The 19107-nt window shown below is 34.4% G+C and overlaps 2 protein-coding genes across 2 annotated transcripts; one reads left to right on the top strand and one right to left on the bottom strand.

Annotated features, from left to right (window-relative positions):
- Nucleotides 1-7833: 7833 nt before the first annotated feature.
- LOC129912609 (flap endonuclease GEN) lies at nt 7834-13579 on the bottom strand. The gene is made up of 6 exons (XM_055990912.1): nt 13351-13579; nt 12969-13293; nt 9691-9844; nt 9502-9637; nt 9275-9442; nt 7834-9207 (listed from the first exon to the last, which is right to left on the bottom strand). The coding sequence occupies exons 1-6, from the start codon at nt 13506-13508 to the stop codon at nt 7908-7910; spliced, it is 2241 nt and encodes a 746-aa protein (XP_055846887.1). The 5' UTR covers nt 13509-13579; the 3' UTR covers nt 7834-7907.
- Nucleotides 13580-15023: 1444 nt separating this feature from the next.
- On the top strand, nt 15024-18816 carry LOC129912611 (RNA-binding protein 45-like). The gene is made up of 9 exons (XM_055990913.1): nt 15024-15481; nt 15543-15731; nt 15790-16127; nt 16187-16250; nt 17413-17507; nt 17569-17687; nt 17751-17921; nt 17975-18046; nt 18289-18816. Exons 1-8 carry the CDS (start codon nt 15195-15197, stop codon nt 18029-18031), a joined length of 1320 nt encoding a protein of 439 aa, XP_055846888.1. The 5' UTR covers nt 15024-15194; the 3' UTR covers nt 18032-18046; nt 18289-18816.
- The last annotated feature ends 291 nt before the right edge of the window (nt 18817-19107 follow it).

A 19107-nucleotide genomic window follows, 5' to 3' on the forward strand; every position in this document is an offset into this window, starting at 1 on the left:
TGGAAGACATTAAAAGTTTATTTAATTAGTTAGAACCTTGTGCAGATGTTGAAAGAAATTAAATTAGCTGTCAAAAGTTTGGAATGAAATATCTCTTTATTAAACATTAGTTGTTAATTATTAAGTTGTAATAGTCTAGTGTAAAATTGGTATCTAAATATTGGTTTTTATTTCTTATTGAGGATCTTAGATTAAACATTCTGCATTAAATGTTTAATAAACATCTATGTAAGAGGTGTTTTAATCAATGTTAACATCCACGTTTTTTTTTGTTAATGGCCTTGTCTGAGGTGCCAATAAAACCAGATAAAACAATCAGAAGATCTGAAGACCTTATTTCAAACAAAAAGAGCTTATTTCAGACAAAAAGAAACGTTTAAAAATGTTAATTATTTCTCTTGCAACATGTCTCTATTAAGATATCTCGCAAGCAATATCCTGCCGAAATGTAGGGGACATGTCCTTAAGTGACATGTTCCCTAGTGACATGTTTCCTAAGGAAATATGACATGTTGCTTATTTACGATTGTTAGCAACATGTTCCCTAGCAAGATTTCTTTTAAAAACACTTCTCCGAGTGGAATTAAGGTACATTTATTTTAGTGACATGTCCAATGACCTGAGGATTGCATTTATCTTGTCACGAAATAATTATGATTTTGTCCCCTATTTATAAATTGGTGGTAATGGATGGTAATGAATTCACCATTACTTTCAAATCATTAAATCAGCCGACTTCCACTATTGTGTTGTTTGCAACAATGTTGCTTGACTCCTCATTAAAATCCAAAACTTCATACGAAATAGTTGTTATATTTTAGACTCTGACAACTTTCCTTAAAACAATTAAAACAAATCCTATATGCCAATGCATTCAGTTCAATCTCATTAATTTGTGTCGCTCCATTTTAAAAGAATGACATTTTAAGATCCTTCCTATTCCACTTCGTAAACATACTTAGATGCTTGGATAGTTCATATGGAAAGGCAATAACAGAAACAATCTAAACGATAACTCTCTATGACTGTCATAAACATCCTTTCACTTTGACGCCATCTACTCTTTTTAAAGATCTCGGTTTGTTATCTTTAACGATTCCGACTACGGTCGGTGATGCGTTCTCCTTTCATTCAACATTTGATCGCTGAGTCGTTTAAATTCTCTCTTTCTGCAATGGCAGTGATGGCGGTGGCGGTGTCGGTTGTTTTGTCCCTGGCAATTTGTTTAAAACCTTTTGAGCTTTCAATTGTCATTGAAAGATACAGCATGACGATTGTCAATGAATCAGTCAATCAAGCCATCTTGACGTCACAGTATATCAATCCAAAACACCATCAGACTAATGTTTGCTTGAATAATAAAATGTTTCAGCAACATTCATACTAATTGGCTTTGAAACTGCTGACAATAATTAAAAATCAATAAATAACTATGACTCCTGATCGACAGTAGTTGTTGTTTATTTGTATTGCTATCGTTCATTTCGATAACGCTTTGAAGTGTGCTCTGCGTCTGCGGCGGCATGCAGCAGCCACATGTTGCGCAAGAAGTGATCGTAGTTTGTAGCATCTCCTAAATGTGGCGCTCATATATGAGTCATAATAGTGTTCTCTCACGCTATTCGCAAGCAAAAGCATGTAAGTGCGAGCTAAATCGAAATCGAATGGAAAGTGAAGGCAATGTGAATGTTTGCGCGCGAGCGCAATTCCCTTACCTTATACCACAAAACAAAAAATATTGCTGCCTTCATCGCAATTATTGTGGTGACTTTTAGATGTGATTCGAATTCAATTCTCCTGTTGTCATGCTTTTGTAATTCATCTTTCAAAAAAAGAAACGAAACACAAAACAAAAATAAACGTAAATTGAGAAGGAGATTGTGTATTTGTGGTTATTTTGTTTATTGGCTCAATGAAGTGCACTACACTGCCACCTACACATTCAGTTTGGATAGTGCATTTATTGTCGTATGTATTTACACAGAGGGAATGCGTAGGTGGCGCTTGCCATTCACTTTACAATCAAAAGATTGTAACATTGTTTTGTTTTGTTTGGGTATTTGTTTTGTTTTTTCTAAATTTCGAAAGATACTGGCGGCAGGTATTTAAGGCGATATTTAACATTTGTTTTTTCTTTGCAAGAAAGTATTGTTACCTAAATTGAACTTTCCTTTTATTTCCATTTACTATTTTAACAATCACAAACTATATATCTAATCTTTGTCTCAATTGAAAATATTGGCAAGACTTTGTATGATGTACGAGTATTGTCCGGTGAAAGGAATAGGATCACTTAGTTACTATAAATACATCATTTTAATTTTTTAGGTTCGTAAATGAAAAGTACTAAGCAAAGTTTTCTCAGTACAAAGAAGAGCTCGATGAAAGTTCTATAATCTTTTTTGGTGAAAAAACTTCTTTCACATTTCTCGAACATGTTTTTGCAAATTTTTAAATTCTTCTTTATCTTATTTGCATTTCCCAAGTTAATTTATTTTTTTCATTTTATTTGATTCACTTTTGCCTTTGATCTCAAAAAAATACCTTGAAAAGTTTCAAAATATCACTCATACGCCACAGTGTCCTCAGATGTATTTCAGGCCGAAACTCCAGCTGCTCCAGCAATCGCACGCTATTAATTGAAGACACTCTATGTTCTTTGACCTGATTATAATGTAGTAACAAACGCATGTCGATAAAAGTAGTTGTTACAGAGTGCAAACACTTCTATCTAAAAACATGGCATACACGAAAGAAAAATAGAAATTATTGTGGGTCGCACATAACGGCTTGCATTTTTTTTAAAATTTTTTCACCTCATTGAGTTTAGCTTGAACATTCAATTTTTTTTTTTTTGTTCTGCCCCAAAACTTTAATATGAAACAAGTTTATAGAAATAGAACACGACAAACACGTGTACACCATAGAGAACGTGCAAAACAAATACAGATAAACAAAAAGAGAACTGTTATTTCAGTTTTGGTTGCTTACTTAATAACCCTAAAGTCCCCTTTAAGAAATTTCTAGCTATCGAATCCCGTAAAGCCTGCTTAATTTTTGGGATCGATAAAACAAAATTCGTTCCAAATTGTTTTACAAGTTATTTTTCAATTTTTTTTTACCTGTAACGGTAATTGAAAAAGATAAATCATTTTGGAAAAAGCTTCAATCAAAAGTGGCAAAGTCCAAACATTTCAATCCCAGTTAACCACATGTGCTCTAAATTCCTTTTGACCCATGTACCAATGCAGTCGCATGGGAAACATAATAAATTTCTGTATTTCTGTATTAATTTGCCCGCAAGGTCACTTGAAATTCCACTCGTTATTCCCACCCCTTAAAACAACTTAAGCCTCCTAAGGACACCAGGTGCAAGTTAAACAATTTATTATGGTTCAACTTATAAAGCTTAGCCATGAATTCACATTTTTGGGATACAGACACCGGCCGCGGCCGGCCCCCTTCCTCATCAGACAACCCAGCTGAGTTATATTCAGACAACCTTCTCATAAAAGCATGTGCGCATGCGCAGCACAGCGCACATTCCACATTACATTTGCACTGCTCCTGATTGTGGTCTGTGGTCAAGAGTTGTACAATTATTATTCTTTCAGTGGCCACAACTTCTAATGTCAAATTGGATTTCGTTCCGGTTTATTTTTTTTTTGTTTTTCTCTCTGCATTGATTTAAATAGTTCAATTTACTTAAATGTACAATTTAGAATGCAAATTAAATGCTTCAGACTTTATTTATGGGTTGGCACAAACTTTTCAACGCCAAGACATGTTATTAACGAGCCCAGCAAATAGAACTGGGCTCGCTCTACATACAACACAGTTGTGGTGGGAAATAGAATGCCCATGGCCAGGAATCAGCTGCATATTAACAAAGTTCTTTAATAGCAATGGCGGGTGCTTCTTGGCACAACTGTTGCTCTAATTGACCACTTTCCGGTGACTAAATCAACCACAACCGATCGCACAGGACTTATGTCCCCAGCTAAAGCTAAATCCAACCACAACCCACACGCTGCGGCTGCACTCTGATGCTGGAAATTCCAATTCCGAAAAGCAATTCCGATTCTCGACTCGACTCGATCCAGTGCCATTTGTTGGCAATCGGAGTGACTTGTTGTACTGTTTTGTGCTTGTGCTGGACAGGACGGCTTCGGCTAGTGGTAGTGGCACCAAATTTATTGCCCACATTAATGCCCGCTTGTCCGATGAAGTTGCAGCCGGCTGCGGCTGTGACTGTAACTGTTGCTGTGTGTCAGTCGGCCCTTGTTGGTTTGCTGCTGTTGCGTGGTGGATGGTGGCTGTGCAGCCTCCACAAATCTGTGTGTGTTGTGTTGTGTGTGCTGTTTAAGCCAATGAGCCATCACAAGAGACGGAGCCATTGAGCCACCTGGGCGATATGATTGATGCCTGGACATGATTATTGTTTCTCGGTGACATGCACCTCTGGGCCTGATGGTATTCAGAGAGCGACTTTGGAGGCGCGGGAGACAGAGACACACAAAACAACGACACATATCTTGCGGCAACATTATAATCAGACCATTAGTATAATGGCACAAATCATTCTAAGGCGGATGCCATGGCAATTTGATCTTTGGCCGCGTGAATAGTGAAGACATCATGATCGCGACTGCAGTCAGGTGGATGAAGATGATGATGATGATGAGGCTATGATGATGGTGTCTGGCATTGCATCCTCCAATTCACACACAATTGTGAGTGAGGCCACTACGTGACAAGCGACACTGGGGTTTATCGTTTGAAAAGATGCACGTTTCACGACGACCAGAGAAGACGACGACATAGTGTATATGATGACTATGGTTATGCTGCTGCTTATGATAATAATAAGCTGGATGTGACTACGAGAGTATTGTGTACTTTTGTGGCAAGGATAAAACTTTTAATGGTGCCGATTTGTACGGAACTCCCAAGTAATGTGGCAAAGCAATGATATCGTTTCCCAAGAAGTTGTTTCGAATTTCTAAATAAAAAGGTGAAAATCTATATGGCACCATTTTACCCCGAAATAAAAAATGACGTTATGCATGTATATCTGCAGTTGCAGTATGGTGCAATTGACAATGCATGAACAATAAAAAATTCACATGGCTCATGTCTCATGTGGCGTGAATTATGAAATTCAGACAAATTATGTTTGATGACCTTTTTTGTGATAAAAGCATGAAATATAGTTGTACTCTCAAGACATTGTAGTTGTGTCTTTTGTGCATGATGATTTTCAAGTTGATTATGTCGAAAGCTTCAGTAATTTGCTTTAAGGTCGATTTTCTGCAATATGTAGCTTGAGTTACATAGGGGAACCAGTACTAGTCATTTGGATTTAGGGAAGTCCTCATCCCCATACAACTAACTGAATTAGAGAGCAAACGACAAAAAAAAAAGCAATAACCTCAGTTAGAGCTTATTCGTGGGAATATCTATTTTGTTATACTGACATTATTCGTTTGAATAAAAAATCAGGGATTAAGAGAAAACCTATGCTACTAGAAAAAAATTAAAGGATTAAACAAAAATGGCCATTAAAACAAGTATTTTTTGGCTTAAACCATCTAGTTTTACGATTTAAAAATGGCAAGTATTGTGTTATAGTAATGAATATCGTGATTTTTTTGTCCTATTGAATTAATGTATAACTTTTTTTCGATTTAATTACCATATTGATACGTAGATATGTTGTTTATCCGTTTTCAATCTATTACTTTCTTCAAATTTTGATATGGGCATTTTCTGCTGAGTACCTTTACATTTTAAACAATTGAACTTGATTTTTTTTTTTTTTTTTTTTTTGAAAACTGTAAGAGCTTTTTTTTAATAATTGTGTACATTAGGGTGGTTCCAAATCAGGAAAAAAATGCCCTATTTTTTTTCAAATTTTTATTCCTAACCCTTCCTGACCCTATTTCATTAAGCCCTGACTTTTCAATCGTCAATTAGACTATCAGAGGAATAAATGTCAATATAAAAAAAACTTTTATTCCTAGGAATAACCTCTAACTGAGGTTTATCTGACTATTGAAAAATTGGCCATAAGAAGTTTTTGTTTTTTTTTTCAATATTTCGATATTTCATCATTTGCTTTTAAAGGAAAAAAAATTACAGTTTATATAGCCTCTTCAAAAATATAGTGGCACCCCCTTTAGTTTTATACTTTCATACGGTATCATACTATCATACCTATTATACGTATGAATGATCAAACATCCGCCATTTAGCCAACACTGGACACAGAATATCGCCCCTGCTCTAGTAACTTCTTATCAAAATAGCGCCAGGAAGGGTAAGGGATAAAAGTATGAAAAAAATAGGGCATTTTTGTTCCTCTAGAAAAAATATGTACGTTCATAAAAAAAAGAAAAAAAAAAAATATGTTCTCCAACAAAAAAATCGAATGAAAATCAAAACAACCGTTTTCAATCCCTACGGATTCAATTTCCGTTTTCAAATTGGAACGAATATTAGAACAGCCTTGATCGTTTAATTTATCATTATTGGCCTCAGAGATTGTCATATTCTATTCAAAGTCCGTAAATGGGATTAATAAATTAAATTCGTTAAACTGAAAAAATAGTTACGAGTATTTAAGCTGAATAGTGAATATACAGGCTTTTAAATCTTAATAATGGTTTAGCTCCAAAAAAAAATTCTTCATCGATGGCGGTGCACCAAAAATAAAACGGAGGGTTTTAAATTTTTTTAAAGAATAATGGACCTTCAAATTCTATTTTTGAATTTTCAATTCGGGCACTTTTCACTCATTTACAGAATTTCAAAGTGACTATAGACATCGAATTTTGCTAACCCTTCCATTTTTTCCACTAGTGTTTAGACCTTCTGAGTGGATTGTGTCTTGAAATCGACTAGAAAATGTTTTTTTTTAGAAGAATTCTCGCTGTCATTTTTGGGCGAAATCGTTTTAAAAGTCTTCTAGAAGCTTCCGGACACTTCTAGACTTTTAATTTAAAAACGACATACAAATAATCTACCCAAAACTAGAATTTGTTTGTCCCAAATCCGAATAGTTCTCATTTTTGTTTGATTTCTTGAATATACATATATGTATATATTACACTGGTTAACAAAATTAAACTTTTTTTTTGTTGCCGAAACAAAAATATACTTTTCCGAAGGTTTTCGGTGTGCTGAAGTCGAATCCGAAGTCAAAAAAAATTAATCAGCTCCCGTTTTTTAAATATTACCGTTAGAACATGCAGTACTTCGGACCTTATTCTTTTATATAAGGAAAATTGTTTGAGTATATTTAGTAACGGAACTATTTTCCACCTTTTTAAATCTGTTTAAATCTTTCCGATATCTTTTTTACTGCCCAAGATATCCTCAGTTGTTTGGTATTTTTATAAACTTTATAACGTCATTATCTCCTTTATGAAATATAAAGCCAAACCCACTTACTTCATTTTATTATATCTCGGGCAATACAAAAGATATTGAAAAGATTTAAACAGGTATCGAAAGATGGAAAACAGTTCTTATAGAAACCGTTACTAAATATTCTCAAACGATTTTCCTTATACAAAAGAATAAGGTCCGAAGAACTGAAAAAAACATTTTTTTGCATTTTCTAACGGTAATATCTCAAAAACGGGAGCTGATTAGTTGTTTCTGACTTCGGATTCGTGTTCAGCCCACCGAAAACCTTTGGAAAAGTATATTTTTGTTTCGGCAACAAAACCCTTGTAAACCAGTGTTATTTAATGTAGATCTTTTCACTAAATATTCAATGAACATTTAACTCAGACCCCTTTTGGTATAAAATCAAAATATTAACTTATTTATTAAGGTCATGCTCATAAATATTACAAATTTACAAATTTATTTTGTTTAAAACTTAATAACTAACAATTTTCCTAATCAGAACAACTATCACTACTTATCACTACAGCTTCGTTTTCTATTGATTTCCTACAAAAACTAATATCCATTGATCTTTCGAATTCATCTTCTCCACCACCATCAACACAATTCGAACCAAAGAAGTAACTCGTGTTGCAATCGGGTTGTTCTTGTTTAACCAATGAACTTCTTTTGTTCAATGAAAAGTTTTTATTCAAAAATCTATCAACATGTGTCAGAGGTGATTGTCCACTCTTCTGTCCACCCAACAAGACATCTATACTATCATCCAAGGAGAATTTCTTCGATGTTCTGTCAAGAATTGACCATGAAATATTTCTCTTCTTGTTCTTGGACTCAACAATCAAATCCAAGTCATCTACACTTCGGTCCAATTTAACTGGTTCATAATGAAGTAAATGACCATTGTGTTTGGTTATAGGTGGGCCAGAGTTCTTAATAATTCCATCAATAATCCCAGACATATCAAAGTCATCCTCATCATCGCTCTCCATATCTGATGGAATATGCTTGTTCTTTGGAGTCGAACACTGTCCGCCCGGTTTGAATGACGATGATTGTGTTGAGGGTGATGGATTTTTGGCAACAAAAAACTTATCAATCATTTGAAGTCCTTTCTTTGCTTTCGGCTTCGCAGGAGCCTTTTTAGGTTTCAAAGATTTAGCTACCTCATTTGTTGCTTCCAAAAGATCATCAAGATTATTCAATGAATCATTTTTCTCTTTCAAAATATTCTGTGACTTAACCTTCCTTGGCTTTTTGACTTTTTTTGGTTTCTCTTTGGATGCAAGGAACTCACTAACCAACTCTGGATATGATTCTTCCATGAGATTGAATGGTTCCACACTTGTCCAGAGATCTTGAATGCCTTTGGGATCATTTGTAGCGAAAATTTCTAATTGATTATCAGGAATGAGCCCATGAAAGAAGCCTCTCTGATCTTTCCATCGAACTTCCAGGCTGGGAACACCTTTCACAGTTCGCTTCTTTACAATTTCCTCAGGGACTACATAAGCTACAGAATTAGGAGGCTGTTGTTTAATAAAGCGCACCTGCCATCGAGTAAGAAGTGGAAAGAACTTTTGGAAACAATAAACCTCCTGCCATTGGAGGAGTTTAGCAATCTGTTTGATAAACTTGACCACATTCGGTTGCTTCCATCTGAGATCAAGTTTAGGAATCGAATCGGGTTCTCGAAGGAACTCATCGATTATTTCTTGTGATGGAAAACCAGGATCCAACATGGCTTTCTTGCGAAGAGCCAACTCTGATTTAAGTGAGAGGCGTTCTTCTCTTAAAAAAAGACAAAGAAGAATGATCTTGAGTACAGAATTTAGTAATGGGAGAATAGGAGTCTTACTTCCAACGACTGGAATCACATCCTCTATGGGTTCCACATGATCCACAGCCACTTTTTGTGTGGCTGGCTGTCTTCCCAATGTGACCACAATTTGAACAGATACTTTTGTCATCAACTTTTAGTTCCAGAGATGTGTATTTGTGATCATCTTGCTTCCATGATTTGAGCCTGAAAAAAAAGAAGAGAATATGAGGATCAAATTGATGTGCAATACTCCAAATATACACCTGCTTATGATGACATCGTTAGAGTATCTTTGGAAGAGTTTAAGGACTCCATCGCGGCCAACTCCACCTACCCCATCTGGACAGTAATCACATCCGCACAGCAGACCCATCACAATAATTTTATTCTGTCCAAAGTCTGTAAACTTAAATTAGTTGTGGACCCTATCTTATATCCAAAGCTTTACCAACCCATATACTTGCATATTTTATTCATGTCGTAAACATCCACAGCTCCCCCAGAAGCCGAAGAAGTTCCCTGAGTTGATACAGAAAAGTTTCTGTAGACTTTCAGAGCTCCATAAGCAAAACAATCAGAGTCCTGACTGATGACACCATCAACTAACTACAAGCTAAGCTATTAGAAACAAATAGTAAGATATACACTGCCGGTCAATAGAATAGGTTCACCTTATAAACGGCAAGGGAGAGCTTTTTTCTCTAAAAAAAAGAGCTTTACGAAAACCCTTTCCAGAATGCAGTTTTAAAGCATGTCTTTTTTTCTAACTATAAATCAGATAGAGTTAGTTGAAATACTATTGTAACGGTAAATGTATATCCTGTTTTGGAATGTTTCTAAAAAAAAGGCTTATTTTGATCGGTCAATAGAATAAGTTCACCCACTTTTAAGTACTTTAAAGTGGGTTCAAAATAACTTTGATTTGTAAGCGTTTTTTTTTTGTTGGTGTAAAGTGAGGTTTATTTGAACATGGTTTATGGAAAAATGAGACAGTTCAAGTGCCTACTACAATAAAAATATGATACAACCCTCGTATCATATTTTTATTGTAGTAGGCACTTGGAGCCTAAAAATTAAAAGAAAAGCGCACTATCCTTTGGTTGGTATTCAATTCTTCCGTATTAAATCTTGAATTAAATCTTCCCCTGCAAGTACTTTTAGTCTTTAAACTGTAGAAAGATTAATGAAAAGTGCCCAAACCTAGGTTGTATGCAAATCCTATAGGAAACTCCGTTAAAACCTCAAAGAATCGGAAATAGGTTGAATTTCGAAAAGTGTAACATGAGTTAAAAAAGAAATTTGCAGTGTGTGTGTTCTTTCCGAGGAATTAAATAAATTGTGTATATCCTTCAAGCTTTAAATCATTTCTAATTTGTTTAAGGAAGGGGCGAACTCCTTTTGCAGCGACATTATAGTCATAAGATCGAAGTAATGGTTAAAGTCGATATTCTAATATTTGATAAGACTGGCCTTGATTTTCCGTCGTCATGACTTCTTCAAAGTTTAGTGATTTATTCGGACCTTTTAGGTAGACTTTTCCTCACGATAAAGATGTATTCACACCGTCAGAAGAGTTTTTCTATAGTCTTTCTACTTATCGTACATTTAAGTTGTTTGAAAAGGTCGGAAATGTGTTGTTCGTGAATTCTATGAGTGTAGATAATAATTTGTTTTTCGAAAGGCTGTATCTCAGTAAAAAAAATCGTCGAATCTGTTCAAAAACCAAAATTTTCCAAATTTATTTTGTTTTTACTTTTCTCTTAAGAAAGTGGGAACTGATAAAATGATTATTATTTGGTCATCAAACCAAAAACCATACTTTTGACTATCAATATCTCAACAACGAATCACTTTACAGAAAATTCAAGGAAACATTTAAAAATTTTATTCAATTCTCTACAAAGAAATTGTTGAAAAAAAAATATTTTCTCATTTTTGAGATCAATTTAGAAAAGCTATCAAAATAGGCATTTTTACGTTTTTTTAGAAAATGTACCGCTATTTTATATCTATGTGTGATTTCTGTTTTGAGGGTCTAACTTTTGAGGTGAAATAAAACACCATAACTTGAAGTTACCAGACATTTTAATGTTTTATTATAACGCATAAAGCTCTGCTTATGTTCTCTCATTTAGGTTAAACATCCATTCCTAAAATTTGCTGTCAACTTCTAAAAAGGTGGAGGTTCTAAATTCGACTTTATTTATTTTTTATGTTTGTTACCTCAGAACTTTCGACTGGGCGAACCGATTTTGATGGTTCTTTTATAACATCGAGCAGATTGCGCTTTAACTACACCTTAAAAATATTTTTTTTTGAACAGATTTTGCATGCGTTTGGTTTGTTATTTGCGCCAAGAAGCAAAATCGAAAATAACAAAAAACCGGGTGCGCTACTCGTGTAGAAATTTAAATTACCAAGACGAAAATTTGTAATTTCAATACTGTCGCGCACCATTTAGTTTTATGAAAATTAATCTTGGTACAAAATTTCGTAAAAATCGTTGCAAAGATATATAAAAATAATTTTGGTTGGACCACTCTAACCATTTTATAACATGAAAATTCATATTGGCCGAATGACCGATTCTCAGACTTCCCGACATACACAACAAATTTCGTAAATACCGTTTCAAGAAGATATAAAAATTTGGCTGGACAACCCTAACAATTTAGAGGTATGAAAAATAGATGTTGGCCAATTCTCAGACCTATCCGATAAGCACACAAAGTGTCATAAAAATCGGTCCAGCCGTTTCGGAGGAGTTTGGTATCAAACACTGAGACACGACAGTTTTATATATTAGATATGTATCCTTTAAATTTTAGATTAATCAAGGAAAAATTCTAAGTTTTCAAAAAAGGTTAAATTTAAAAAAAAAAAACTTTCATACCATTTCATACCTACCATTTTTGGATTTTTTTCCTAATTTTGAAAATTTTTTATTTTTCTTTGGTTTATCTTAAATTTAAACGATATTTATCAATAAAATGTTCAAACAAACTCAAAAATATTCGATTTTGATTATAAAAGCCCTTCCCTTAATTTTTTGGGCTAGTGTATTTTACATTAACAATTTAGTCGTTTTCGCATCGTTTTCTTAAATAAGACAAGTGAACCTATTCTATTGACCGATAAAATAAGGTCGTTTTTGTGCACAGTACACATAATAAGGTAATATATTCCGAACGTTGTCAAAATTTGTTTGTCAAAAATGGGCACCAATCTGTCAGATCGGCCTTTAATTTTTATATTTCAATCGCAGTAAACAGGAAATTTGTTTTTGTTTTAATTTATAAAATGTCATTTAAAAATATTATAAATTGAAAAATAACAAATTTTCTTCGTGTTTCATCGCGGAAAATGATAAATAATTGTTTAAAAATTAGTGGCGTGCGTGGTTTATCGGTTTTTTCGCGTTTTTCTTCGGTATTTTAAATAATTAAGAATTCGGTAGCTGACATTGGTCGCCAAAGTGTCATGTTTTGACAATCTGGCGACCAATGTCAGTTCGGAATATATTACCTTTTTATGTGTACTGTGGTTTTTGTGAGCATTTCAGTTGTATTAATTTATTGTTTTAATAGTTTTGAGTCAGCTATTTTTATAAATAAATCAGAAAAAGGGATATCATCCTTGAACATAAATCATTAAAAAGGGTTTTCCTTCTTTTTCGTTTATAGGGTGAACCTATTCTATTGACCGGCAGTGTTCATTCTATCAAACTTACACCTTTTTTGTTTAGAAAAGCACAATATGCTTCGGCTTCTCCAGGTCCTTGAACACAAGTGATTCCCATAGCCATCAACAAGTTCTCGCATTGCTTCAGGACATGGTTAAATCTTGTTCGACCTTTTTCTTTATTTTTCTCTTTTGCAGCTGGAGCCACCCCATCAGTTTGTGTTTGGGTTGGTTCTTTTGGTTTGACTCCTCGAAACTGTATTTCATTTCTCTTTGCCATTACATCGGCTTTGAGTTTAGGAGCTGTTCCTTCCAAGACAAATACTGGAGTGACATCTTCCCATATAAGGTAACATGTACGAAAGAATAGATTCCTAAGGATAAGAAAAGGTTTTAGTTTGAAGGAAATTATCATTTTTTAATGTCCAAACTTAAGATGTTGTCGTGGATGGACAAAATAGTCAACAACATTCAGACTCTCACACACCCAACCGGCTAAATCGATTGCGACAGTTTTTCCACGGAGTTCATAGAAAGGTTTACGTTCGCAATATGGTGTTAAAATAGACCAAAGTTCTTTGATTCCCATGATTTATCACACTTTTTTCATATAAAAATAATTAAAATAATTTTGAATTTGGTTTTGAAATTTGACATATTTTGAAAAATATTTGAAATGTCAAATGTCAAATAAAACAAAATCGACCTCTAGTTGTGAGTTCGAGAAATATAAAACGTAACGCAACGTGATAAAACGTAATTGTAAGATAAGAAAAAAGTCTTAGGGTACATTCACACTAATAAGGTTTTCGTTCAATTTATGATTATTGTCGGCCTCATAAGGATAAAGGCTTGGCCACACCGGAGGGTATGCGGTATAGCGGTAACGATATTTGTACTAAAAAAATTCCACACCTGAACGTTGATGTGTCAGTTTGGAATTTTTTTCATACAAGTACCCTCACCGCTACCCGTACCGCTACCGCATACCCTCCAGTGTGGCCAAGCCTTAAAGGCTTAACTACATACCTACACCACTTTTTGAAAAAGTACAAAAGTGAAAATATTTTTTTTCTGGCTAGCGCAATTGTTTTGTGAAAAAGAGTATACATTTTGTTTATTAGACGAAAAAATAAGCTTTCTGCATCATTTGTTTTAATTTTTCAGGCCGAAAAACTATACAAAAATGCGTTTGAAAATTTTCACTTTTGTACTTTTTCACTTTTTGAGCCAATGTAGTTAAAGGCTTGGCCACACCGGAGGGTATGCGGTATAGCGGTAACGATATTTGTACTAAAAAAATTCCACACCTGAACGTTGATGTGTCAGTTTGGAATTTTTTTCATACAAGTACCCTCACCGCTACCCGTACCGCTACCGCATACCCTCCAGTGTGGCCAAGCCTTAAGGCTTTAAGTGAAAAAGTAGAAAAGAAGAAACATGAGCACTGCTCATTTTTGACAGACAGCTGCCAAAGTGTATGTACAGTGGTGCCAAACATTTTCCGGATTTTAAAAATCCCGATGTCGTTTTTTTGCACAAAATCTATATAGATAAACAAAAAAACACACCTAATATACATATGCAAAGTTTACAGCGAAAATAAAACATCGAGTATTCTGTCAAAACTCAAAAGGGATATTCATGAAACGGTGTAAAGTCTGTGCAAAACCCCTGATAAATGTGGTAAATGTTTCAAAATTTTGTATGGGTTTTACAGTTCGTTTACCAGGTTTATACCCACAGTTTACACCGTTTCATGAAACGGTGATGCAAAAAGCATGTGCTTTGGTTTCAAAAACAATTTTGGTAGCAATAGAATAAATACAAAAAAATTTACTTGTGTAAAATTCCCATTATCTTTTTTTTGTATATATGAACCTTGATCCAGTGCTAAACCGCAACTTTACCACTGATTTCAGAAGATAAAAGTTGCTGAACTAAGAATTGAGTGACGTTCAACTGGCCCTTATAAAACTGACTAAAATCAAAGCATTTTGTAGTGTGAACGTGCTTTTAAGCTTATTTTTTTTTTTTTTGTTTTTTTTTTTGCTGAATACTTCCATTTGTCTAATGCGTCTTCTGTTTCATTTTTTCAATCTATTTCACATTTCACTCACTCTCGCATTTTGCTTTCCGAAAATCGATTTGGTTTTTCTTCCTGTTCCCATCAAACACAGAAAATTAATAAAAAGAAATACAAAATCCAGAGAAATAATAGCAAAAACCAACGAAAATAATCCGAATTAGGTATATCAATTAACAACTTAAAAACATGTCTGATTTTCGATCAAACTCCAATAAAATGGACGAGCCTCCAATGTCTCGACTTTTCATCATCGGCAACAAGGAAAATACCGAAGATGAACTTCATGAAGTATTTAGTAAATTTGGTGAAGTCGAAGATGTCTGGGTGGTTAAGGACAAAAAGACTGGCGATAACAAAGGAATTGCTTATGTGAAATTTTCCAAAACCTCGGAAGCCGCACAGGCACAAGAGGAAATGAATGGAAAACGTATCGGCAAGTTGGATCGTCCTGTTAAGGTTATTGTTGCAGCAAAGTAATTAGTCTATATCAGTTTCTATGTCTAGACAATGAACTAATTATCTTTCTTTTTTTAGCAAAAACCAAGGGCGGACAGATAACGAACCCGACAGGTACGTTCGTCTCTTCATAGTCGTTCCCAAAAATGCCACCGAGGACGACATTCGCGAGGAATTTGAAAAATATGGAGATGTGGCTTCTGTGTCTATTATGCAAGACCGTCAAACAGGAAATTCAAAAGGTTTTGCTTATGTCAAATACGACAGGTAAGATTTACTAATGCCATTTGTTGTTTTCATTGAATATTGACCATTTTGGAACTAGCTTCTATCATGCCGCTCTTGCTTTTGAGAATTGCCCAGCCAAATACAAAGCTGTATTTGCTGAGCCAAAAGTTTCTCGAAACCGAGATGGTGGTGGCCGTGATGGTCATAGAGATGAGTCCTTCAATCGCAATAACAACGATTGGGGCAATGGCAATAATAGTAGCAATATGAATAATGCCAGCAGTGAAATGGCTTCATTTTTGAAAATGCAACACTCACATGACCAACAGACGACTACTTTGGACGTAATTTGTAGCAACAATATTAACCAAGATCAGCTTTGGCGTTTGTTTGATATTATACCAGGCTTGGACTATTGCCAGATAACTAGAGAAGGTTTGAAAAACTTGAATTGATTTTGAGATTAAAGTTACACATTTTCTGTCTTGTTTTAGATGGTCCGAGAACGAATGAAGCAACAGTCGCTTACAACACTCCAGAAGCTGCTGTTTATGCAAAGTAAGTTCAATCAGAAAAAGATCGTTCTGTTGGGATGAGCTTAGCTGCACATCGCAAGCATATTATTTTCATAACCATGAAAAATTATTGAAAGCTTTGAGTCATCCAAGTTTTTGAACCTCGCCGACAACATCTCGGTTCGTTACAAAAAGTTCCTAAACACTTGAAAGCATAAAATTTCCTCGTATTCAAACTTCAAATTTGGTTCATCCTTTGATAGACACTGAAGTGCGATCACAACTATCCCATTTTGCTTCTCCTTAATTGGAGGGTTCAAAACTGAAACAAACCAAGTCACAAAAAGTGAATTCGGAGAGTTAAAGTAAATACTCGACCATTGAATTTTATGGTATATGTTTTTCTCGAAAAGATGACAATTTGAATAGAAACACTTTCTGACCAAACTAATGGAAATTCTAAATAGAGTTAAGTCTTGCGCAGATTTTGACACCAGACTTGTTTTTTTTTTTCTACTTGGTCCGTTACAGCTGTGATACCTCGTAATATTCCTGAGATGAATCAATTCATTTTACACAAACGGTTCAAAAAATAAAGATGAAGTGGTTGACGGGGTTTACTCCGAAAGACTAAATCTTAGTCATTCCCTTTGTCTCCCAAGTAGAAATTATGGCGATCGAAGATTTATTTACTTGGCACAAAGAAAGCGTGATACCTCTTCTGAAATTTGCATCTTCTGTTATATCTGCTCGCAAATCGTTAGCTTCTGCTTTCACAATGTCCTTGACGTTTTTACCTAATAATGTTAGCATTGGAATACCAATCGCGTAATCTCAAACGACTTCTGAGGCCCTGTTATGTAAAACAATTGAAACTATGTACGATATTCGTTTTAATTCAACGATACTCGTTGAAGCAACAGTCCCTTATAACTGTCATTTGCCTATCGTTTAACTTTCGTTTACGTGCCATAATATTGCATCTGCCTATAGAATGAATTAGGACCTCAAAAAAAATGTTTTCGGTTTAGTTTGGCCTTACGACTTTGTCGTTTTACATAATCGCTCTTTGTAGTCAATATCGTTTACTTGCCGCTCGTTTCATATTACGTAATAGACCCCCTGCAGAAGTTGTATTGACTAAGAAAAAACTTCGTGTATTTTGTTGGGGAGTTAAAATTTGTTTTGTTTTTTTTTGTTTTCAGAGAGAAGATCCATGGTTTGGAGTATCCAATTGGCGAGAGAATGATTGTAAAATTCACGGTCTCAAACTCCCGATTGGACAGTTCCATGATGGATGGTCAGTATTCTAAAAAAATGTTCATTCCCTACAAAATCTATTAAAATATTTTACCTTATAGTTCGTGGTTCCTCGGGACGTGATCATAATACAATTTGCAGCGTTAACTTGCCACCAGCAGCTCCTTTGGCTTCTTCAGATGCACCAGTAGCTCGCAGGCTTTTCATTGTCCTCTCATCGGTAAGCAATGCGATTTCATCCTTGATTTAAATTTTGACTTTATTTACAATTCAATCTTTTCAGAGCATTCCACAAGCTATCTTGAAGAACGTGTTTTCATGTTTCGGCAGCCTAATTGATGCTTACTTACTTCCCAATCGTAATTGTGGTTATGTTAAATATGCTAATTCAGACAGTGCTCAAAATGCCATTGATACATTGAATGGAGTTGAGATTTGTAGTTCCAAGATTAAGGTAGATTTGTATAAAATTGTAGAAAGTAAGGTTTTAACATGTTTTATTTAAAGGTCATGGATGCTGAAGAACCTGGTGAAAACAATCGCAAACGAGTTCGTCGTGCTTAAACGTTTAATTTCTAGGTAAGTAATGACCTCATTAAACAGGATTTTTTCTTCTTTTCAGTCTTTAACTAATAAAACAAAAAAGGCTGGTGGGTGGTAAGTATAAGTGAGAAGTGCAAGAAACAGCATCACTAATGGATTCCCAAAAAATAAGCAAAAAAAACGAACCTACCAAGTTTGACTTTCGGTTTTTAATTCTTTCTGCATAGCATGTTGTGACGTTGTAATTTTATTGGTATTTCTTTTGCTATTTTTCACAGACAGCGAAAACGAAACATAGACAGAAAACAAGTGTTTAATTTGACATCAAATAACAAGAACACCAAAACGAACAACACGGGAAAGAACTACAACAACAACAACTGAAAACGACTGATGAAGACCAAGACCCAAACGGACCGAGACGACGCGACATCAATGAAAATAACCGAAAAATCTTAAAATGAACATAAAAAAAAGAAAAACAATTAAACATTAACTGATTAAATTATTATCAAAAAGACATGTATTTATTTAAAAATTTCATAGCTTCTTAAAAATTTTTCTTTTTTTAAATACATCAAGACATTCAAATATTTAATACATACTGCTAATAAAAAAACGAAGAAACATTGTATAAAAAAATAAATTCGAAATATTAACGAAAAAACGACACCAAACAAGAAACATGACTCGAGAACTTGAAATTAATTTATGAGTGATTTTTTTTAAATGAATGACCTAGGAATTGGTCAAAAACAATTATGTATAACTTTTTATCTACCCAATAAATATTTTGAAATAAACTATTTGAAGTGTTTTATTGAATTCTTTGAGTTTTTCAGATGCTTATCAGTTGTACCTATTTTATAATGAGAATGGATATTTTTTAAATGGCTTAAAATACAACCAGGATATTCAGGGAGTCTATTACGAAACGAGTCTCTTAACGAAAACAAAAGTTAAATTATAAAAAAGATGATTGCCTGAACTACATCAAACAAAAATTAAAAACGGACAAAAAGTTTTTAAACCCTTTTTAAAAGGGAAATTCCTCTGGGCAATAGTTTTTTTTTTTTCAATAAAGCCTCGCCCTTCTC

Source organism: Episyrphus balteatus, chromosome 2 (genome assembly GCF_945859705.1).
Source record: "Episyrphus balteatus chromosome 2, idEpiBalt1.1, whole genome shotgun sequence".
NCBI classification, from domain to species: domain Eukaryota; kingdom Metazoa; phylum Arthropoda; class Insecta; order Diptera; family Syrphidae; genus Episyrphus; species Episyrphus balteatus.